This window comes from Lagopus muta, chromosome 3 (assembly GCF_023343835.1).
Source record: "Lagopus muta isolate bLagMut1 chromosome 3, bLagMut1 primary, whole genome shotgun sequence".
Taxonomy (NCBI): domain Eukaryota; kingdom Metazoa; phylum Chordata; class Aves; order Galliformes; family Phasianidae; genus Lagopus; species Lagopus muta.
The window spans coordinates 79,252,317-79,276,888 of record NC_064435.1 but is presented as its reverse complement, the minus strand read 5'-3'; the positions used below and the strand labels follow the sequence as shown (position 1 = coordinate 79,276,888).

At 39.9% G+C, this 24,572-nt stretch overlaps 1 protein-coding gene across 1 annotated transcript in view; it reads right to left on the bottom strand.

Moving 5' to 3' along the window:
* The window catches only part of PHLPP1 (PH domain and leucine rich repeat protein phosphatase 1), a 131,815-nt gene that overhangs the window by 9,483 nt on the left and 97,760 nt on the right, over positions 1 to 24,572 (bottom strand). Inside the window, exons 5-13 of the mRNA XM_048938663.1 lie at positions 23,904 to 24,050; positions 23,151 to 23,381; positions 20,997 to 21,199; positions 19,383 to 19,443; positions 18,328 to 18,423; positions 14,415 to 14,570; positions 6,244 to 6,444; positions 5,138 to 5,300; positions 883 to 1,013 (exon numbers count right to left, since the gene is read on the bottom strand). Of these exons, the coding sequence (XP_048794620.1) occupies positions 883 to 1,013; positions 5,138 to 5,300; positions 6,244 to 6,444; positions 14,415 to 14,570; positions 18,328 to 18,423; positions 19,383 to 19,443; positions 20,997 to 21,199; positions 23,151 to 23,381; positions 23,904 to 24,050 (1,389 nt within the window). The remainder of the gene's footprint in view (positions 1 to 882; positions 1,014 to 5,137; positions 5,301 to 6,243; positions 6,445 to 14,414; positions 14,571 to 18,327; positions 18,424 to 19,382; positions 19,444 to 20,996; positions 21,200 to 23,150; positions 23,382 to 23,903; positions 24,051 to 24,572) is intronic.

Genomic DNA, 24,572 nt, shown 5'->3' with positions numbered 1-24,572 from the left:
GTGAATTAAAGACAATGCATATGGCAGTGAAAATATGATGTGGCACTGGGTGATGCTACTCTCTTACTGCATACTTACTTACCTTTGTACAACACTGCTATAGGGCATTAAGGCTGATTACTAAACAGGCAAGAGATAAGGTTGCCTCTCTTGTCTATTGGCCATACAGAATGGTACCTGACCTGTAAGTTCAGGTACCATTGAAGAAGCTTTGGTAGTACACACACTTCTCTACAAATCATAGCAACATTACATTTCTGGCATACAATGAGCAGCTCTTAAGAGAAAAAGACATCTCTTCCAGCCTGTTTTTATCCTCCTTTGTCTGCTGCAGAACATGGACTCTTGTTTTTTATCTATAAAAAATTATTATAATGGGGCTTAATACTTCAGTGCTTGACCTTAAGCATTTAAAAGCAAACCACACAACGCAACACTCAACCCTCAGAAGGTTATCAACCATTCAGTATTTAAGGATCAAGGAGACTCAGAATTAAATAGAGCTGGTGCAGTTCTCTTCAGGACATAAGAAAGGCTCAAAGCAGCACCACTGTCCACCGATTATTTGTTCCTGTGCAAGTTTCACCACATGCTGCAGAAGGCAGCAATGAGGCACTTGGTGCATTTCAGTTACAGGTGGCGCTTGAGTCATAGAGCAGAAAACAAACAGGTAGATAGTCAGTTAAAGAGCACCCCAGAGAGGGATATGATGGATTACAGGCAATGTTTTGTGAGGGGGTAACAAGAAGCACAGTGGCAAACATGAAGGAAAAAACATAATAAGCAGCTCTTAGCATCTCAATGGTGGAATCTAATGTCAGAAGTAACATGGAGATCAAACTAGCTCCTTCTGCATCCTCTCCATTCTGTAAGTCAACTTACTTCAGCAGCTCAAGGGTTTTGTGATCCAAGGCCAATCTGGGGTTTCCAGTCAGGTCCAGCTCTTGCAGTTTTGGAGGCAAGTTTTCAGGCAATGTGATTTCACTCAGTTCATTGCAGCTTAGATCCACACACTGCAAAAGGAAAGCAATCAAATAAGAATCCAGCTGGCATTAAGATCAGTTTGTGATTAAATGCAGGAATGTATGTTGCATGAGTAAGAGAAGCTGCAGTCGAGACCCAAGATGATTCATTTAAATAAGTGATTCTTCATATGGCGTCTATGTCCCAGATGCCCGGGACACCCAGAGATATGTTTGGCTTCATTTCTGTTTCTGACCAGGTGCTTCTGACCTTGCTGCAAAACTAGTAAGGTTTGCCTCTGCTCTTTGCAGGGACAAATATCGTCACCGTATTTTTATTAACAGATGAGTATTAAAGAAAAAAATGCTACTGATGAAAGTGGCTGCCACTCTTGTAATAGATAAAGGAAACAGACAAATGAAGTTAGGGATTATAAGATGCTGTCACAGCAGTCTCTCCACTGAAGTTCACTTACATCAGCACAGGAACAGCACATCAACATGCTCTGAAGCTGATATTTAGTAAAGGATTTGGAAAATAAGAAGTTATGAACACACGGAGTGGGGCTGAGCAGAGGAAAAATAACAAAATACCAGAGCAGTTTTAAGTGTGGCTTTAATTTGGCTGCCTTAGAAGGATTCATGTTTAAGTATGAAGTTCTTCTAATAAGTAGAAAAAATTAAAGCTGAAGTATTTATGGAAAAAAAAAAAAGATTGAAAACCAGCAGAGAATCATGCTAGCTACCCACCAGCACCAGCTAAGCAAAAATCAGGTAGAACAAGTGCCCTAGAATGACAAAATCCCAAACCAAACTATGTTAAAGTTGCATATCCATATGGAAAGTCAGTACACAAAAATCTGAACAAAACAAGCTCTTCAAGTTCTTCAAACCTCTATACAGCAGGTATAAGCAAACAAAACCAGCCAAAATCTTATCAGAGGACAGAATAGGCTGATATTTAACCAAGAATACTATCCACGTAGTTCAGAATGGTAATTTCCTATTTTCAACCTAGAAAAAGAAAACAGACCTCAAAACCTCTGGTAAAACCAAGGGCTGAATAGTTGAGGATAGGCTGCAGGGAGAATTTTCTGAGCTGCACACTTTGACTGATAAGTAATTTCCAATGATAAAAGCATGAAAACAAAAGTCTCTTAGGTATATTCAGATACTGGGTCCTAAGCTGGACAAAACAGGCATAAGATAACCCAGTAAAATTTGGAAAAGAAAAATCTCCAAACGCTGTTAATTATATGCAACACACATAATGACCCAAATCTCAAATCCTGAGGTTGTCTGATATGGAGGACTAATTATCTAGGAAGAACAAACTGCTGACATTATCTAAACTTGATATGGAAATCAGAATTTAAAATACATCATGCAAACTAAATAGCAGACAGCTTAGGAGAAGAGTTATGCCTTTTTTTATTATTATTATTATTTTTTTTTTTTACTTCATTGCTATTCCTTGCTGCTTGCAGAGGGTCAATAATGACCTCAGATTAACAAAGCTGCCAGCAGGCCTTGCTGTGCTCAACACCATCGGAAATTTGATGGAAAAGAACGTGGAATAAGGAGTACAAAATGAGCAAAATCACTTCATTGTTCTCAGTACATGCCCAATACACTAAAGGTAGTAACAGTCTACTGGAGATCCCTTGGTCCCCATGCAGCGATGAATATAGTTTATCCATCAAGTCAGGATTTCTCTGATTTGATTTGTATTGTTTGAAAAACAGGTTAGCAGGGACTAATAGCTACATTAAGTGTAGTTCTTATTCTACTCCATGGGCAAACAGCAAAGCACATTTCCTAATTGATCCTAACTTCCTTCTCATTTAGCCTCATCCATGCAGTGTCAGAAGAACAAGTGCAACTGCATGCAGGACACTGTGCTAGGATGGGCACAGCACTGAATATTCAGCATTTGCTCAGTAGCAAATGCACAGGTGTAAATGCAGTACATCTCATCCATGACTGACAGGGGCTTGAGTTATCTCCACTTGTGACTGAAGGTGGGCACATGAGAACTCATGTCAACTCAAAAACAGGTACAACGTAAGGTATCTCAGAGACATCCACAGAGCTTTTTGAGGCAGAGGACAACACAAAACTTCTGTATCCTTAACTTGGAAGACGTAAGATCAGCCTAGAGACAGCTGTCTTAATAAAATGACCTCATATTTGGAAATCCTGGAGTTACCTTAAGTGCAAAAGCGTGACCTTCTGTAATTAGCTTTCCCTCTGAAACAATTTCAAACAAAACAGTAACTGTATTACTAGCTGTTCTAGTAGCACTCACTCAAAAAATTTAATGTCAGCCTCTCAAGCTATTTAAGTACAAAAGCAGAGCAGCCATTACCTGAGCTAACATTTTCCCAAGAAATCAGGAGTGTTTGAATGCCACCTCAATTAAGGTTAACCATTAAGTATGACAATCACAGTCATAACATGAAACTATACAACTCTGTGCTTTGCTACAAGCAGGCTTATTTCACCTAACTATAAAACCTGTACTCAAATTTTAACTTCTTAACTTGCTTTGGAACATTACAAATGCCCTCCAACATCAAAGAATGAGCTCCAGTTTAGCTGAGGAATGTATTGAGCCAGAAATCAAAAGCTTAAGCTCCAGTCCTGATCCAGAAAAATCACCAAGAGGCCACAAGATACCCTCTGCCTACAGCACAGCTATCTGGCAACCACAGAAACTCATTTCAGCTAAGTCAAAACCAGGCTGAGGTATTGACTAAGGCACAAAAGTGAAGTCCCACAGCACTGCACCCTCTCAGATGAAGGCAGTCCCACTATTCCTGCAGTCCCAGTTAATGAAATCCATGCCTCTTTCTTTCACTGAAGTAACTACAGGGAACCATCAGAAAGATAGAACACTGGATCTTCCATGAACACACTTTGCTATCAGCTACAAAGCTCAGTAGAACACCAATGCCTTTATAAAACACTCATTCCCCAAAACAGAGGAACAGAAAGGAAGTTGTTGGTTATTCCTGACCAACATGTTTACGTTATCTTCCCTTTTTTCCCCCCATGGTTAAAAATGCCCTCATACTTTTAAAGAAATATTTACTGCGCAGAGCCTTGCTCCCCACCCCAACTCTTCCTCTGAGAAGAAAAGCTTTACTTCTAATTGATTCTAAATGGTCTTCAGTTTCCTCTGACCATTGTTCCAAAGAGGGAGGAGTATTCAGAAATCCACATTTGTTTGAGATTTCCTGGCTAAAACCACAAAGCTCATCTTTCTGTGTACTCACAGTCCAACCCAGTTATTCCTCCTGCTTCTCTGCCTAACCCCAGACACTGAAGGACACTGAGGAGTCTGAGAACTTGGCCTTTTGATTCTGCAGACTGTATGAAGGACACAGAAGGTGTTCTGATCTCATGATAGGTAACCAATTCTCAAACCCAGGGAACAACTTTTCAGTCACACCACAAGCTTGGTGCACTATGAGTTAATCTCCCAACTCCAAGCAATGGAAATAGCATGCACCCCAAAATACTCTACGCTGTGGCCAGGAGAGAAGCAGAAACTTAATTCACAAAAGCTACACAGTAGTGTTCTTCAGCACGGTCAAGCAAAGAATGCGTCAGGAAAAGTTTGGTAATAAGCACAAGAGATGGATTAAACATTCTTCCACTTGTCCAAAATGACTGCAATTATGAAAACAGAAGTAGCTTGCCTAACTACCCAAATCTTGTACTCCTGGAATTTCTGTCCCCAAGGCCTATCCTATTTTGCAGCCTCTGCATTTTTTAAAGCACACTCTAAACAAAGTCCCTTCTACAGAATTAACAATTGCCCAAGAAGAGTTAGTTATGTATATTATGTATGTTAATTATGTATAGCCCTTACAACATGTTTAAGTCATACTGCAATGGCCTTTCACAGGAAGACAGCTAACAATTTCTTGGCAAAGAAGATGGGATGTGGTAAAGATGAGCGTAAAACCAGATTTTCAGGCACTTCCTCCTTTCCTCTCAGAGGCAGCACAGGGGCGAATATTTTAAGTAGTAACTCAGACAAGAAAGCAGCTGTCAGATCTCCACAACTGAGAATCTACTACCCTGCAGCAGCAAGAGACCAGAGGGGAGAACAGAATTGGTCAAGTGTGCATTATTACTGTATACTTCACAGCACATTCATGCCTTACCTTTATTTCAGAAAGCTGCATGACTTCTGGGAAGACTTCAATGCAGTTGGAGTGAGCAATTACAGTATGCATGCGTCTACAGTTCATGATGGTGGTCGGAATAGCTTTCAGCTTGTTACCACTAATATCAATTTCCTCCAACTCTTCCAGCTTGGCCATTTTGCTATAAGAATGAGAGTTTGAGATTTTTTTCTGTTACGACCGATGCATATCTTATTTTGAAGTGGTGGTAAAAGCAATGGTTTTCATTATTTCAGAAAAATAAAATTGCAGACTTCAGCCCAGCACAGCAGTGCCTCTCACCTCTCCTCCCATCAGATTCTAACAGTCGTGGAATTAAATCTGTGCTTCTATCAATTTCTGTAACACTACTTTTGAAACAACTTATTTTGCTTACATTCCCTCTGTTCATCAGTTCACTTCTACTCTTTTTCCTCCTCTCCTCCAGCTCCAGCTTTTCACTTCATCTCACCCTCCATTTTCTGGCACCCTGCTCAGCTCCACCCCCTTATTCATCTTTCTCCTGCCACTGGTTGCTCAGAACCCCACACAAGGACAGCAATGTCTCTTCCTTTATTTATTGGCATCTCGTTTCCAAGGTTGTACCCCATCAGCTTTACAGCGCATCTTACACTTGAAAGACGTCTGATTAAAACAGAGTGAACTGAGAGCACAGTAGTTCATCTAAATCACTGCCAAGGGAAAATCTTCTTCAGGAGTGCAAGGATTTTTTCCCAGTGTGGTTTAGCCCAGTGCCAAAGGACACTTCCAGACTGTGACATTTACAAGGCTTCTGTAAGCAGAAGCCCACCAGCTGTAAGCAAGGTGACCAAGTTGGGGAAAACAGAAGACCTCCTTGCCTAACTTCAAAAGCATACTGCCTTCATGCTGAAAAGTACTCCAGGTGCAATCAAAACACACTAATGCTGTGTAATGCAAATGGGTAGCAATGTGCAACAGGGCATAGCAGATGAATCCACCCACTGCAATGTCACCACATCTGAAATACAAGCTATCCCACTAGATCACTGTGCACCTTGGTTTTTGCTATGAAAATGTTTCACATTGTTCACCAGTGGGCCAGGGCAGTAAAGGCAGTTACTCACCTTGCAGGGAAGCTCTGTAGGCGATTGTAGGCCATGTGCAAGATTTTCAGGTGTGGATGGCCTGTTAACAAGGGTACACATTTATCCGTGAGGTTGTTATTGGTCAAATACAACTCCTGCAAGATGCTATGGGTCTCCTCAGAAAGAGTGGCTGGGGGAAGCATTTCCAGTTTGTTGGCAGAGGCATTAAGAAATCTCAGACTGCAAAGAAAAGTTGTGTAAGGGAGTTCAGTTTTGTCTATAAGCAAAAATTCTATTTGTAAGTTAAGACAGTTATATAAAAAAGGCCAAAAGCACAAGTTCTCATCGATAGAAAGATGAGAAGTCTAGTATTGCACCAACAAAACTCCCGATTCCATTTTTATAGGAGCCCATTTATGTGAACAAAGCATCAGCAAAATGAGTGTGTCAAAATGCCCCATCCCTTTATTAAAACCTCAGTACTGCTAACACTGCTACAGATGTACCTTCAGGTAAGAACAAACCACATCATTTCCACACTTGTTCCACATAAAAATGAATTCCAAATCATCATTAACGAACCATGACAGTACAGCTACCCTTCAAGTGACTAAGAAGTCACTGGTAAAGAAGTCAGCTAACTTCTCAGAATTTTAAATACTAGCTAGGGATTGTTGGTTTATGTTTTGCTTTTTTAAACCTGCAGGCCTGAAGCAACTACAAAATATGACAAGAGTTTTCTCTGAATATTTGGACAACGAAGATCCAACACCAATCACAAAAAAATCCCAAATAGTAATTTATCTTAAAGGTTTTAAAGAGAAACAGAGACAATATTCAATTAAATTTAAGAGTCAGATGCTTGTTGATCTTGCAGGAAGCAAGCCAAATCTGTATGTAGTTCTGGAGCACCCTTCCCCTAGCAGAAATCCTTGTCAGTATTTTCTGAATTCCACAAGCAGCAAGGACTGAACAAACAGAGAAATGAAGTTACTCCTTCCCTCTCAGAGGACCCTTCCCAGCACGGGAACAAGGCCTGCTGAAGAATAGGCCTTGCCTGCTCTTCTCAGCAATACTCTGCACACAGACGAGTCACATTCCGGTAGGGGAGTCTGGTGATGGCAGAAGCACAGAGGGAAATGTGCTGTTGGCTTCTTAAGGGTTAGAATTCACACAGGCAATTCCAAACAAATGGAAAATTGAGGCCACTTAGCCTTTAGTTACTAACCCTGGCACAACCGTGCCTTTTCAAGAGAAACAAGACTGCTCTTCTTCCTCCCTCCCCTTTTCAGAAAAGGCTGCCTTGGAGAACTTGTGCTACAGAAGTATGCCTGTCAGGCTGCAGCGACCACATTCAAACCAGGCTGCACTGCTCCTACCACCTAATGGGAAATGGCAGTTGCAGTAGTCACGGTTGCATTCAAGAAAGATGACTTGGAAATGAGCTAGCTGAAGCCTACGCAGCCAGCGACCGGGACACAAAAGGTGTACGTGCTCTTGTCATCAATCTTAAGAGAAAGCTATAAAATATTGATAGCTCTTCCCCTGCTCCACCTAGGCACGCAGCAATTGGCGCTGACCTTTAGGTCTATTAATGAATGAAATGGATTTGCATGAGCCGCAGCTGGTTGAAACTTGCTCAGCAGCAAATAAGGGTCAGACACGCTACAGAGGAGTCACATGGAATGTCAAAGGATTTTAAAAAATATATTTCCATTAGAAGCAGAAATCTCTCAGCGCTGCACAGAACCGAAAGTAGGTTAGCTGTTTCACACAGGCAGAGGAGTCCACTATGGAGAAACAGCTTAATCCTCAGGCTCATTCATTATTCACAAGGGTGGTGAAACTCCAAAGGAGAAGGGGAAGGGAAGGATTAAATATGGAGAAGGGAATAAGCATTTGAAAGGGGTTTTTCAGTATTATTTATTTTAAAAAGATGCTGCTCAATTCTGCCTGTTAGGCATAAACTAAAAATACATTAAGCTCATTCGAAGTTGGATTACTAAACCGAAGCACACCACATCAATGGCCTCTGTATTTAATTAAATACCAACAAGCACACCTATTACTACAGTACAGACAATTACTGCTTGGACAACCTGTTTCTAAAATCCATGATAATCTTTCCTCTTCCCACAAAAAAGGCACTTCGATTAACATTAAAGCCATGGTACCTTTTGTACTGCTCAAAGTACAAAATGGCCATCTCCAGCTCAGTTTAGAAAGGTTTAGTTAATGAAAAGGTTTGAGGATGCAGGGAAGAATAACTTTCACAGGAATATGATAGAGATGAGCAAGTAAGAGTTGAACACCTCCCAGGAAGAGGCACCTTAAGAGGAATCTGCATTTTAGATATGTTCCATAGGCTGCAGCAGAACACCCTGCAGCACTTCACAGGTACCTTTTCTTAATGACTAATTGGAGACACAGATAACTTAGTGAGCATCCTACAGCTATGAAGTTCTAAGTGCCAAAAGTTTGTTCAAGTACAGCTTCCAAAACAGCTGCCAAAGCTTCAAGAAAGAACACTGTTCTGATAATGCTGAAATTGATGCAACCCACTGCTTAGTGCCTTGATTCTAGCAACGCTTAGGTGGGTAGAAACATTTCCCCAATAGCTTAGGACTGAAACCTTTTGGTAGTAGAGTATCTCACCTTCACCACACCTAACAAACACCTTCACATGCATACTCTCAGCCATGCAGCACTCAGAATTAGGATACTCATGCAGTAATCTCCACCTGTATTTTAATGTAATGATGTCAGCTATCATTTTGGAGAAGAGTATGTTGCTTATTCAAATGTTCCTTATGACCAGCTGCTACATTAAAATGGTGAAAACATTTCCTAAAGATCCTTCTTTCAAGATATTCTCTCAATTAAAATAAGAGACACCATCCTTTGGGCAGGGAACAGAATGAACTAGCAGATTGCTCCTGCATACAGCTTTGTTGATTCTGTGCTATTTTACGTCCGAAAAAAAAAATCTATTCTTGTCCATCCAGCTTCACTTTACACTGATTTAACACTGAAGTCTTTTTTCAGCTTATTTTCACACCCGTTCTCCATCCTCACGCAGCGTGCCAGCTGCACATCTTGTGAATGCCCTCTAGAAGAACAGAAATTTACTTGGGCACAACTGTTCCCATTTCACTTGTGCATGGACTTTAACTGATTCACGTTCCTTGAAGATACCCCACTCACACTGCTTATCAGATGGAAGCAGAATGCCAAGCATTAAGCTCAGTCCAAAACTGTTTCCCCTTCCAGTTCCACCCACACCACTATAACATAAGCTCACAAAAAAGGTACAGCATCACTACAAAAACCTGAATTCAGCAGCTTGCACACGTACCAGATTATAATATAGTGAGGGGAGTATGAATTAACAAGTACTAGAAGAGTGCTGGGGATTAAGAAAGGCATTGGCAGAGAGCTATCAGAATTCTTCAGCTTTGATAAGGTGCAGATTTTCCTCTGGTGTAATAGTATAAACATTGAACTCTGGCTAGAATAGGCCACCTTTGGTTTTATGGGGTATTTAAAGTACAATTCCTTGCTAGACGTAACTTCTCCAAGACAGAAAATAATGGCTGTCCCAAAGAATACACCAGAATCAAGGACATGGATTGAATTCAACAAAACAGACCTAGTGCATATGCAGTATTCACATGTCTTTCTATTTAAATCCTGAGAATTCTGAACTGAATTTGAACTTCTGAAAGCAAAGAAAGAAAACCTCCTGGAAAATGCAGAAGGTTCTATTTCTTCTTTTCCTTCAACATTGATGCCTACTCTAGCATGCAAGGAGACTAAATATAGACTGTTGTCAGGTTTCACTCACACAGCATCTCCCAGTTCCTCACCAGTTGCTGAGGCAGCCTGGCAAACTTGGCTTGCGGGTAAGACATGGTCACCATTGGAAAAATTTAAGCACTCCAAAACACTTAGGAACATTCAACATTAGTAAGACAACGTGGCAAAGTAACAGCAAGACAAAACTGTAAGCATTGATAAATGTTGGAAAGAATACTGCAGCTGTAAAATGAAATATGCAGAGAAATCAAGCTCTCCAGTTTGGCCTGTGCCTCCAAGATCTCTGTCAGAAGAGAGCAATCAAATCAAAACTTCAGTCCCTTCTGCTCAACGCCCTCGATTTCTGAGCAGATAATCCTGAAGTAATTTATGATTGAGGTAGCAAATGTGTGAGAGAGAAATACTCAAGACAGGTGTGAGTAGGGAGAAAACATCATGGCAGTTCTGCCAACCTATTCAAAGAGGGTATTTCTGCTCCTGAAAACAAACAACAAAAACGGATGGAAATGTTCAAGTGAATCTTCTTTCCTGTTGATGAACTGCCAAAAAAATTAAAAATAAAAGGGAAAAAACGCCCAAACACTTGACTGTTGTTGCTACCTCATCTCATACTTCCTAATCTATCCTCAGTTGCGCCACTAAAAGATATTCACAAATCTGCCTGCAAACCCTACTCTACCAGCAATGAAACAACGAAATGCAGCTAAGCATTTCTGCAACAAAGGTACGTGCAGCAGCTGAAATAGCTCTTTGCATTCATTTGAATTTGTTTTCTTCTTCACTTCCATTGCATCTGTGACATGTAACAGCAGTTGTATGAAAAGGCAGCAGTTGCTGTGGGTAGAAATGGCAAGTATTAAGTGTAAGTGGGTCACCTTCTAGAATTCCAGCAAAAAAAAAAAAACACAAAACCCCAACAAAAACCAGATTCAAACAAGAAAAATTCAAAACAGTTTAAAACAGCTGAACAAAGTTGAAAAGAATCATGAAACAGCCTAGATGATAGGCTCCAACTAGGCTCCACAGCTGCCACTACAAAGCAACAGAAAGCCCAAGATGGGCAGAGTACAGCTACACACTTTCACTATCCAAACTAGTGCTACTACCAATCTGCTGGCTCTTAAGAGTCTACTATAGCTACAGCATTCATGCTAACTGGAAAGGGAAGCTTATGCAATGGGTAAAGCCTTGACTTTCATCACTATTTCTTCATTTTTAAGCCTAACCTGCAATTACAACACATGAAGCAGTGGGTTTAAAGAAAAGTGCAGGGTAACAGGTGCAAAAAAAAAAAAAAAAAAAAGTTAGGGATCCTGCTTGCAAGTTTTTTCTCCACAACAGCCACAGCACTTGCATGAGTTCTCTATTTCTGCAGCATCTGGTAATGAGAAATGAGCAGATTATCTGGCTGTCTCCATAGTGCTGATCTTGCCAAGAAAATCCCCACCCAGCAAGAGAAATCTGTGCTAACATGATCAAGATGTGCACACTTCCAGTGTAATAAACAGAACCAACTTCAGTCTCAGTCAACGTCTCACAGAAAAGGCTTTGATTTCTCCTCAAATAACAGTTTAAAATAGAAGAAAATTAAAAAACAAACAAACAAAACAAAAAAACAGACCAAGAAAATAAATTATACTCTTCATCAGAGAATCAAACTTCTTAATTGGCTTTGAAGAATTAATGGAGAAGGCTGATGTCTGTAGATTTTATGAAGAGAATACATGTTTCAGTATTTTGCTTGATTTTTATGAAAACATTGCCTGTATGTGCACCACAGCTCTGGCTTCCCTGCCTTCCTCAGGTCTTCTAGATGTCAATGCCCACCAGCACTTGCCCAAGGCAATTCAGAGCCACTTAGTCAAATAGGATCGAGAAGGAGAAAGTGTTCATAATTCACAGCATGAGACGTCGAGACAAGATATTATCTGTCAACCACATAGACTTGAGTATCTCTAAAAAACAAATGAATCTTTCCATGCTGCAAAAGCTAAGTCATTTTATGGAGAGATAAGGCTTCTGCAACATGATTTGCCCAACATTACACAGTGGGAAAAGATCATGGCAGAGCGCTCAGGCAACCCCACTCTCTTGACGTGTCTGGCAGCACAGACTGTGCTTCCCTGGGAATGCTTTAAGATGCACTTTTTTTTTTAAACAAGCAAACAAAACCCCTAAATATCTTTCCCCGGTCCAGACTCATGGCTACTGACAGATGCAAACATTTGAAAGCAAAGCAAAGAAATGTACTGTAGGAAATTCCAAACCTAGAACTCTTACACTGAGGACTAATCTGCACTGATCTTTTCCTTCACGTGCATCACTTCTGCAGCTCTAGGAGGAGTGCCAGCATGAACAAAACATTAAACGCAGTCAGAAGCAGTAATGGGGGCAGACAACAGGAGAATCTCCTCATAACTGCTTCTATACCACAAATGAGGAGGCTGCAGTGCTGAGGAAGTGCCACAACGGATAAGCTTTGTTGATTCCTGTGCTTAAAAACACATGCCCTATGCTGCCTGAAAGCTGCATAATACCAAGGCTGCAGATGGGAGAAATCCTTAGGTCTGAATTCGCCATTTAAGAGCATGTTTTTCAAAATAACTTTAACATTTCTATTCAGCACATGTTTAGCCAATGTATGGAAGTCTAGCCCCAGTCTTAATTTTAGTCTGTGCTTCTTCCTTTTGGCATCACAAAAAAGCCTCAGACCAAACTGTCCATAGTTCTGTAGCCCTGTTTAAAATGGGGAGTTGTGACCAAAAAGAAAATTATCCAGGTTCTCTCACTACCAAAATTGCACTAATCTATACTCCAGACCTACAATCTATATGTGAAATTTACAGAAGTAAATCTCTTTGCTTTTTGAGATGCCAGTAGCTTTCTGAATCTGATTCAAAGTTACCTTCTAAGTTAGCAGACAGGAAAATGGTGTTACTGCATTTTAAATTGACCTAACTTTGCAAACTTCAATTAAAAACTTGCACAAGGTTTCATTTCTGAAGTTCATACAATCCCTATTGTACAAGAGTTTGAGAAGTCACCCACAAGACCATTACAGCTGCTGACATGAAACTTCTCTGCCACATGAATAGACTATGAACATCACCACTTCTGAACAGAAACATAACAGGTAATTGCAATTATTACAATTGCAGCACTGCTGAGTTTCACTGTTTTGACTGCACTTCTATCTAAAGTCTCAATTACAGCAGCAAATTATTATCAGAAAAAATTTGCTGATAATCAGTTTGTTCTTAAGGTTGTACCCTACTTAGGGCTTAATGGGGACAGGTATGCAATAGTCTAAAAGAGAAAGTACAAAAATCAAGACTGAAATGTCATTCTAGTTCCCAGAAACAAAACCTTGTCCTAAAGAAATCCCTCCTTTGAGAGATAATCTCCTTGGAACATAATTCTGCAACCTTGATACTGTGAATCCCAAAAAGTTTAAACAGAGGTTCCCACCAGAACAGTAGCAAAATGGGGGGCTGTAATATTGTTAACTAAGTGAGGATTTGTGATAAAGAGAAATCACTGTTCCTCTTGCTTCTTTGCCTCTCTCAAAACCCAGGAGCTGCACGTTCCTTTTGTCGCAGTTCAGACCAGAAATAAAACCCTGCAGCACCAACTCTGTTAAATTATGTATAGGTTAAAATATTCAGAAATACCAAGACTATTTGTTAAAATGCAGAGGTGCAAGGAACACCGACACCAAGCAGGGCAATACCATCCACCACCCAATTATGCTATGAATCCCTGGTATTTTAATCACAGTCACTTCACAGGATATGTTTAGATCAAGGAAGAAAGATTATGAAGACTTTGAGGCTACAGGAACAGCAGTACAAAAACAACCAGCCAAAAATCAGATGAAGTGGTGACACCAGCTAAATTAGCAACAAACATTTGAAAGGCATAAAAAATTCACAAAGCGAGGACACAGGAACAACTGAGTTATTCTGACAGCCTTATGCACAGATCTTGTTTTGTTTGATGGGTATAAATAAGTTCTAGCCTGTGACTGAAGGGATGGAGTGGGGGTAAAGCTTTCACACTCCATCAAGCAAGACTAAGAAATATATATTTAAAGAAACTGCCACTAACTCATCTCAATGTATGTAGTAGAAAATAGCACACACTTCACTTTACAGTTAGATATCAAAAAGTAGGTGTTCCAGCAGAAGCTCAGTAGAGGAAAAAAGCTACCATATAAGGCAACAAAACTAGAATAATGACAATTTGTGTTTTCATGAGCTGGGCAGACATCTGTTCTTCTCACATGAGGTTTGGCAACTTTCAAATTAGAGGAACTCTCAGATTACCCTTTCAGCTACAAAACGGAATACAAAGTAAGGTTTCTGACACACAGGTTGGAATTCCTTTATGTTTACCTGTCAGCTTTCAAAAGCAGGTTAGATGGCAGTTCAAGGAGCTGGTTGTGTTGCACATCCAGGACCTCCACTTGTGTTCGTTCAAGCCGATCTGGTAGCCTTCCTAACAAGTTATGTCCTGCCAGCAGTTTACGCAAGCTGCTGTTGTAAAACAACCTGCAAGAAAGAAAAAACACCCAAAATAAGTAAAGTCTCAGCTGAACATCTGCTTAGTGATCTTCAGCTCGATGCCACAGTTCATTACAAGAAAGTGATTCAGCCAACTGATTAGTAGACATTGTATTAGTTACGCACAGATCTGAGAATATCTTCCCACTCTCCACCAACTTCTTAAAAAGGTAAAAAGGTTGTTCAGAGACAGGGAAGGAAATGTAAGGATGACTAAGGAGTGAAAGTAGCAAGAAAGGGGTACCTTCTTGCAGCATATAAGATATGGACATTTAACGTGACAGTGAAGTAGGTAATTGCTAACAAGGGCTGCAGAAAGCTGTGGGATCCCTCTAGTTAGTGAAAGAACTTCAGAAGCGTGGGTGAAATAAGTCACCCCACAAACTTCATAGTAATTGATTCATCACGTACTGATTCAATCCAGTGCAGCTCCCCACCCCATGTTTTCCTTTTTCCTTAATACCAGACAAACATAAAGCCTCCTTTCCAGTTCTACAGCAAATGAAATTTATCTAATCCGCTTTACTTTCTTGAGCTTTTACAACCGATAGATGACCCCAGTCCCATCCCCCACTCTGCTTTTGTGGGATGTTAGGGTATACTAGGGATAGGGAAAAAAGAGCAGTATGAGGGGAAAGGAAAGACTGGTTATTTTAATCAAACAGCAAAGCTAAAATCTGCGATATAAAAATCGAAGAGTTTAAAATCTGCACCAAATAACCTCAAAAAAGGCACAAGTGTTGATTTTGAGCAGAAATCGCTTTGAACAAATTAAGAAAAAAAAGAGATTATTCTGTGTGCCACCTATCTTACACTCCTGCTACCATACTCTTTAATCTGACAAGCCTGGGGGCCGTGCTGACCCATTTCAAAGATTCTCAAATTACTCAGCATTACAGCAAAAAAAATCTTCCCTCAGTTTCAATGATCCGTCAACCCATTAAGGGCCTTCCCCCCCCCGCCTCTTTCCTACAATCCATCAGGTCACTGGATTGTTGTGCCAAAATAATCAATGAAGTATGCTGAGTATTTTCCCCTTGACAGATACGGTCATACTCCATATCCGCGTGCCAGTGTTCACAGTTATCTCAGTTGGCTGGATCATCTGAATTATGACCATGGATACAGGTCAACTGCCAGACACATCATTCCAGAAGGCTCAATGCAGAGTGAAAAGATTTACCATACAGTGGTATGCATACTTTTATGTTTTTTGTATTTTGTATTTTTTGCTCAATTACAATTTTACATGAATGAGAGAGATTTTAAAGGATTTGCCTTCCTATTCTATTTTCTTTCATAACCAAGACTGGCCAGTATCACCAACACTAAGCATTACAGGAAAAAAAACAAGAGTTGCAACAGAACATCTCCAGGAGAAAAAACAAATCACACTTGGGATTTTTTTGGATAGGTGGGGGCAGTGCCATTTTTAAATCAGAGAAGTACAAATCACAGAGAAAACCTTAACAATCCACTCCTGTATGGAAATGCATTTTATAAATAATTCAAAAGAACTAAGTAGGCCTTTGGGAGATTTTTTCTTGCTTTCAAAGTTACACAACCACCAAAGAAACTGCGCTCCTTGAAAACTTGGAGCACCAACATTCAGCTGATCAAGCTCCTGACAAGCCTGGGACAACTGGCTCTCAGGCCTGGTGAGGAACCAGGATTTGTTCTCCCTATGAGCAGCCTTCCCACTTGCCTGATTCCCACTGAAGCTCCGATGGCATCTAACAGTTTAAGCGTAAGCATGCTGCTCAGCATCAAGCATCTTTGGATAAAACATGGAATTGGATGAATACTTGCACTAAACCTTTACTAAGCCAGCATTTAGAGAATGCAGTGTTGAATACAAGCAGATATTTTCAACAAATGGACCAAAAAGAAACAAACAAAAAATATGTACAACATCTGTTCACTGGTGGCAGCAAGGTCATTTTGGCAATCCTTAATTGAAACACTTCCATTTTCATTGGGGAATTTTCTGACATCAGTTCTGTTATGATGAATTTGTCCTGCTCTCTTAAGTACCCTCTCAGTTATTTTTCAGTACTTTTAAAGCAGACATGGGCTCTACTACAGCCCAGCAGCATACATCGCTCCTGTTTCCTTTGAGAAAAATGTCAGTACATAATCCTCTCTCCAAATTTTTAGTTTCAAGGCTGTTCTTTTATTTCAAGGGGCAAGTAGAAAGCCTCAACCATAGTTTGTTTAGATTAGGTGCAACCTTCAGCCTTCCAGGAAATCGCTGGGCAGTCAAGGCTTGAACATTTGTGGCTAGGCTTGTAAGCATCCTCCAAGGGGAGTGCTGTTTGTTTACTTGGTGTGTTTTCAGAGTGCTATTCTATACAGAAGAAAAAAGCAAGCAGTAGAGCACATGAACTCTTACTGAGCACTAATATTTTTCCCGATACTTACACGAAGTATATATGCCTGAGCTGTTTGCATTTGAATTCAGACCCAAGTTTCCCTAAACATTAATTAATGTTTAAGGCCACTTTTTGAACTAAGCCTTAAAAATGAGCTGACTTATTAGGAACTAAGCTATCTAGACACATACTACAAAGAAGAGCTTTCAAGTGATAAGCTGTTTCCTGGGGTTAATGATAAGATGCCAGGAGAGACAAGTGGGATGTTGACTGTATGTAGTTCTCAGCTAATCATTAATCTTCCAAAGATATCCGGTATGCCTTGATATTCCTTGCTGTTATGAAGTGCAAATGAAAGGCAAATGAACTTTGGCTCCCCCAACCTTCTGAGTGGGTGCAAGTTTCACTTTGTGTGGAAAAAACACAGCGATGAACAGTCTATGTTATGACATTAGTTTGCTCACTAAATCTCCTCACATCCTTTTCTGCCCAGATTCCTGAAACCTATTCTCTTCCCATCTCCAACACTAAATCCCCAGACAACACCAACTTTCTTGTTCCTGATGCTCTTCAGTGCTACACAGCTTCATAAGGAAAACAACTCTTCATACACTAGCTGTCCACAACGTTCAATAGCTCTGTACATCCCCACGCATTTTCACCACTTGTGCCCAGCATGCTCTCCCTCTTTCACAACTTCTCTTTTGAAGTGCACAGAGCAGCCAGAAAGGACAACTATTTTCCAGCGAAGTCAGGCACTTTAAAATGCTCAATACCAGAACCTGGCTGATATTTGGACTGGGTCTATCTAGAAAAAAGTTACAAACAGCCATTCATTATGTAACCCATTTTCTTTCTTGTTCACTTCCTTTCCTACCACTTTATCAACTTAAAGTTTAGAGACTTGGATGGGAGATCGAATGCAGTTGCTATGCATGCAAAAGCTTACTTCACATGGCTTTACTCTCTCCTCTCAATCCTTCTTCCTATCTGAAACTCAAACTGGGCTGTAAAACAGTCTCTAGATGCCACTAAAACAGAAATAAGTTACGCATCCTGAATGTCTAAATTGTCATGTAAAGTTATGGCTGTAAATATTTAATATTCAGTATTAAAAATGAAGGGCTTTCCTCACTGAACAGACTCAAAACTTCCATCTGAAGTTCAAAAGCACTGCTTTCTCTGCATGAAAGTAAAAGAAGAAAGGCTCAGTGGAAGCTTGTGGCATGATGACACTCCACAAGGTAAAAATAAAATCAAACAGAAGATAAAATTTGCCTGACAATCACTGGAACAGACTAAACACTGAATCAGCAATTATTTCTGAACTGCTTATCTTGTACCACGTTCTGCAGCTGGTCTGCAAGACTCACCGGGCAGGCAGCTCACTTATCCGATTGTGGCCAACATCCAACACTTCCAGTTTTTTGCTGTCACATACCCACTCAGGCAGGTTTTCCAGATGATTTCTGTAAACAAACAGCACAATGAGGTATACCAGATCATTATCCACATGATTCTCCTACACGTACACTTTGTGAGATCATACCCTTTAAGGACGCTGCAGTAAGACTTATAGCAGCAGCGTAAAGCTAACACATTGAATCACATAGAATCTATGATTCTATGATTCACATTATTACTTCCCAAAACATGTGGCCTCTAACCAAGAAAGGAAAAAAAGCTGCTTTCCAAGTATCAGTGAAGAAGTATTAAGAGTATCAGGAAGTTGTCTTTCCCAAGGAAAGGAAATTGTTTTAGTGCACATTTGTGAGACGCCTATTAAAAAATATTCATGGTGTCAAGCGGAAACATTTCTTCGATGCCCTATAAATTCAATTCTGAAGCCTGCTCTGCTACTCTTCACTACAGAGAGTAAAACATTCTGTGCATCTTAAAAGCCAAGGGTTTTGTTCTTGCATTTCTCTTCACTGAAGCTAGCCATTCTAGAAGGTAAGTTTTTCCAAATAGCTGCACTGCAAACATTCAGCTAAGCACAGTGGGGCACTCACGTATCCTGCCTTAAAGACAAAAGCCAGTAGTGTAAAATAAGTATACAAGATTGATTGCACATGCATTCACATATCCACTGCTTCAGTTAGCATACGCAGATGCAAAAGCAGGCAAACTGTATTTAAGCTCTTGCAGATTTTAAATTCACAAATAGGACCCTAAACACACATAACATCATCCTCAACAGTTTAGAAGAGCTTCAAAGCAGGCTAAAATCAAAAAGTTAAGAGGAAGCAGGGAACAGCTGTTGGGTTTTTTTTTTTCTACTGGACAACAACTGACTTTGAGCATCAGCTCTGTCGCATCTGAAGGTCCAATTCCTACCTCCACTTCAAATCTGTAAAACACACAGTGTTCCTTCTCCATAAACTCAATTAATATGTATTTCACAAACCCAAGGAAAAAAAATACTTACCTAGAAATATCCATGTAAGTCAGGTAATTAGGAACTGGATACACATCAAGATGAACAAGTTCTAGGAGGAGAAAATAAACACAATACAGCTCTGCAATTTGCTGCTCTGTAAAAGGTACTTTAAGTATTGTTATAACAATCAGATTTCAGATAAGTCAGTAAGCTAAAAAAAGCTGCTACGGATCTGGTTGTTTTTTTTCCTCTATTATGTCTGAGTATGCTTGTTATATGAGGCTGTATTTGATATGACAGATGCCACATAATTCATCAGAGAAGAGAAAACAGGGAGTTAAAAATTTTCATAACAAAATCCACTATTGCCCCAGATTTGGAGCTTCTCTTCTGCCACATCTTCTGCAAGTTTGCCTGCTCTAGCCAAATAGCCTGTACTCTCTTTTTTCCCCCCACTGACAGTACAGCCATGGATTCTTTGCTCTGAAACAGTAAGCTAAGGAATACTTCTGGAGTTCTCTGGGTTATGGCAAGACACAGCATTTTTCTATCCTTTACCCAAGAGTTTCTGGTTACAAGTAGTCGTATAAACTTTTCACAGCTCCTCAACTACAGCCAGCAGCATATTTTGATTGACTCTGTGTTTCATATCCTAAACTTTTAGGTAGTTGATGCTTAGCACGGATGTTGAAACAAAACCAGCAGGTGTTTAAGCTTATAAAAAAAATCCACTGACATGGATATAACAAACATCACTGTTCCTTTGGAGACAGACTTAAAACAAGGTAGCTGTGGGTGCAAAGAGAGGACAGCATTGTGCTCTTCCTGCTGGCAATGTGACCAAACAAACAGTTGATAGCAAGATCCAGGCTAACTTGGGTTCTCAGCTCACACTGCATAGCACATGCTCAGATCATATTAAACCTTCCTTAGTTACAAATATCCTTACATGAATATTTAATGATAGCACAGTTCTGGATATCGTTAAGATGACAACCAAGCATTGCAGACTGTTCAGAAAATTCACAGTTGTCTGAGCTGGTGTTTTGTTTATTCCACACCAAACTACTCCAAACAATAAAAATAGTAGTGAAAATTGAGTGTTAAAGTAACACAGCAGCTTCTACAGAGAGATTAAACAAATCTTATTAATGGAACACCAGAAATATTCAACTAGAAAAGGCTATGTCATTTGTATTATAGAAAGCAAACAAAGTTACTCATGCTAGGTTTTATAGCTTTCCAGCAAGAGTAAGTAGCTAGAAGTAGTAGCAAAAATATGTTTAGTTTGTCTCACAGACACTCATCAAAACTCGAAGTCCAGGGAGAAGCAATAAATTCCTTATTTGCTTCATAAAGTACATAAATGACAGCTTCGAGACCCCTCCCTGATGACATAAAGAATTTTGGCCCAATTTCTAAGATTTCCATGGTTTTGAGAACTCCAAATCAGTGTTACAGTGCTATCTGGAAGCCAATTCTGAAGCTGAGTTGTCAGTAACATGACATAGCATACATGAAAATCTTATATCCCACAGCCATTTCAAGAGACTCCTGACTCCTCTCAATTATGTATATTATACTCCATAAGCATCCCACAGAGAGCCAGGCACAAAAACCAGAAAGCAGATGACAACACAGCTGCCCTGGAAACACACTTACCATTTGAGGAAGCATACAGGGCTTTGAGAAAATATCCACTAATTTTCAGAGTTACCAGTTGATTTCTTTCACAGTGTAACACTTCAACGTTGTTAAATACTGTTGCATCCAGCTCTCCAAGTTTGTTGTCTCTGAGGTCCAACTGGGTCACATGGTGGAGAAAGTCTATTTCATCAGCCACCAATCTCCTAATTGAATTCAATCTTGCAGACAAAAAGCGAGATTAAATGTAGTTACATGAGAGGGTCCTGCTGACAAACCAATGCTCACTTCACCATCAGTTGCTCAGGATTAAATTAGCATACCTCAAGGTTCTAATGAGTTTTGATTTTTAGGTAAGTTTCTGTACCCTTGTGGGATTTCAATATCAGGATGCATCAGCTCTATTGTTTTACCCATCATGACAAAGGAATGATGATACCAGGCTCCCTTCTGAAAACCACTGATAAAAAGCTCAATCTACGTGCTATTGTTATCGTGTCGTACTGTTATGTGTAATCGTAAAAATAAATGACTATCTGTGCCTGATAGTACAGAAAAGATAAAAACACAGGTGTACCACAGGCATCTCCTGGAAAGATGAGATCCTAGCAGACAAGAAGTCTGTAAGTATTCATGTCCCCTACTTTACTGAAAAGACAAACTGGGATTCATGTATTCCCAGACTCGCTTGCCACTTCATCACGTTCCACACTGGGCAAATTCAGAGGCCTGAGAAGGGTGTCAGAAGAAAGCCAAGCAAAAACCCAAGACAAGTGGGTCTATCAGATAAAGAAAACAGCTGTTTATCACACCTTCACCGCAGTGCAGCTGCTGCCAACATTCAGCAACTTCTGGAGAAGTTGAAATTGAAGCAGTTTTACCTTGTAACAGCTATCTTTAAGATGGCAAGGCACTTCAAAGAGCTCAAATTCTCAGACCGGAACAGAACACTAAAACCAGTCCATCAACTTGTGTTGGCTCATTATTCCTCCCTGCTGAGCATGAAGGTACCTACCTATTGTTTTGCTGTAGCTCTTTGTTTCAGATCTGTACAACAGCTGCATGTTTTCAAAGTAACCTCACTTTTCCACTAAATGAAATTATGGAATAAGCCTCCTCCACCATCACAGGCTATTCTTTTCTGCTTCCATTTTACAAGGCAGTGTTTACTTCTGGTTTCAATGAAGCAAAGCACTGCACAGCACAGCAAGTACAGTTCACAAACATAACAGACAAAAAATAGCCAGGACAGCTTTACAAAGACCTTTGAGAAGTCATACCACTTATCTCAATCACTTACACTTTCACAAGACACAGCCTTCAACTACACTAAAGTGAATTGCACTGATTATTAAGTAGTAGAGTTTAACAAAGGACAGGAGAAAGTGAATTAACAAAAAGTTAAAAGTTGTGTGATAGAGAGGTAACTTTTCATCATTTTATCTATTTTCCTGACATACTTATGCTGGCCTTTTCTTCATTTCAAAAGCTGCCAACTACAGAACAATACAGCACATTAAGTTTTAGCTTGAACAGTTAAATTTAACTAAGCAGTTCCAAAATCCATTGCTATTTGGATATCATAGTAAAGGTTATGCATTATGCTCAGCTGCTTGCAAAATCTGGGTTCTCCCAAGACAATTAGAATGACCAGCACACAAAAGTCATTTGTAATAAGGATCTTTTTAAGGAGGCATCAATAAAATACTATTACTTGTTGTGGACTAGGCTTTGTAACAGACCAAGAAACATGAAAGCATCTGTTTTCATCCACTCATTTTGACTTCCCTCTTCATCATCTTACGTATCTGTAATGTTTCAGATAGAAGCTTTTTTTGGATAAGAAACTACAATTTATATTATACTAATCCTGCACCAACTAGAACTGCAGGAGTCACCAGCAGCCCACGCACCATTTCATTTGATCTTCTGGTGTAAATATTCACGTCCTTCAAAACTCACTATCCTAACTATTGATCCTAGGTGCGACCTCTTCCTCAAAGAAAAAGCACTGAGTCCCTGCAAGTGCTGGGAGTTATGCAACTGTCAGAAACATGAACTAGCACAACAGATTCCTGCCCAGAGGTTATTATGACAACTAAATAAATTGTTTCAATACCACTAATTTAGATTCAACTTTGATTTTTTTTTCCTCCTTTTTCAAAAACCTACCTTAGGTCCACATGTTTAATATGAGGCATCCTTTTTAACACTTGCAAGTTGAGTGTATCCATACAGTTTCCTGACATACAGAGTTTGTCCATTGCAGTCAGCTTCTCTAATACTCCTGGAATGTCAGTGAATTCATTGAAGGACAGACTCACATAGCTGAGCTGATGCATATGCTCCAATTCATCAGGAAGGGACTGGAGAAAGTTACCATCCAGCAAAAATGTCTGCAAGCTATTACAGATGGGGGAGGGGAAGGGAGAGTGAAGAATGTGAGTGACCTGTTAAATCACATATCCTTACTATAAACATACAAGTCTGCTGTGGTTACAGTGAAATAAAATACACAAAGGGCAGAAGAAAAACCAAGGAACAAAGGTTTAACATCTTCTACTACACAAGATACTGAACAATTAAAAGCCTTGGTAACTATGAAATTTAGGCCATGCTAGTAGACACATTACATCTTCAAACACCTCCACATATGTGATGACTGAAGCATGTAAGCAAGGCTTAAAGATTCTGTTCACCATGAAGGTGACCCTTGTGTTAAATACTGGGAACTGGTAGAGTTTCAGATACAAAGACAGCTTACTCTACTTGTAGCACAGAACTGGTTCAATATAGATCTTCAAGACAGTTTGCTCTGACACAACCCAGTTAGTTTATATTGCTTTTCATAGCAAGATTATGTGCAGTTATGTTTGTTGTCTTTATTATAAGGCTGTGTACAGTAAGTTTTAAGAAAATACTTGCTTGTGCATCTCGCCTACAACTGCTGGAACACTTCTGAGGGCATTGCAGGACACGTTGAGCTCTGTCAGGGTTGGGATACTGCAAACTGCCAGTGGGAATTCTCCTAAATTATTATTGGAGAGGTTAAGGCTCTTCAACTTGGTGAATCTACAAAGAGATGAGGAAAGAAAACAAAACAAAAAGTAGTGGAGCGTAACACACACCAAGTTGCTTTGCAACAACTAACACAAAGTAAGCCTGGTTATTCAAATAAAAATTACATGTGCTTTTAGTTTATGTACTCAGAACAAGCATGGAAACTTCCAGGCACTCAAGTTCAGCACCACTTGCAAAAGATTCAGTCATGTTAAGCTAGTATGGGAAAATAGGTCCTCTTGAACAACATACTAAATGCATATAACACAGATCAGATCCTTGTAATCCATATAACATACTTCATTTCTGAAATGGTCTTCTGTGGTATCTGATCCTGTACTGAAGTGGTACTGTACTTCTCAACACATTTTTTGATGCTAAGACGACCTCAGTGATGCTGGTTACAGGGTGCAGGAACCTCACATATTTCAACACAGTTTTGTGGTTTGCTTCAGCCCAGCTCCATTCATGCAAATAGATGCTACTGCCTTTCAAACAAAGAATCTCATTATAATGGGTTGGTTTAAATAAAAA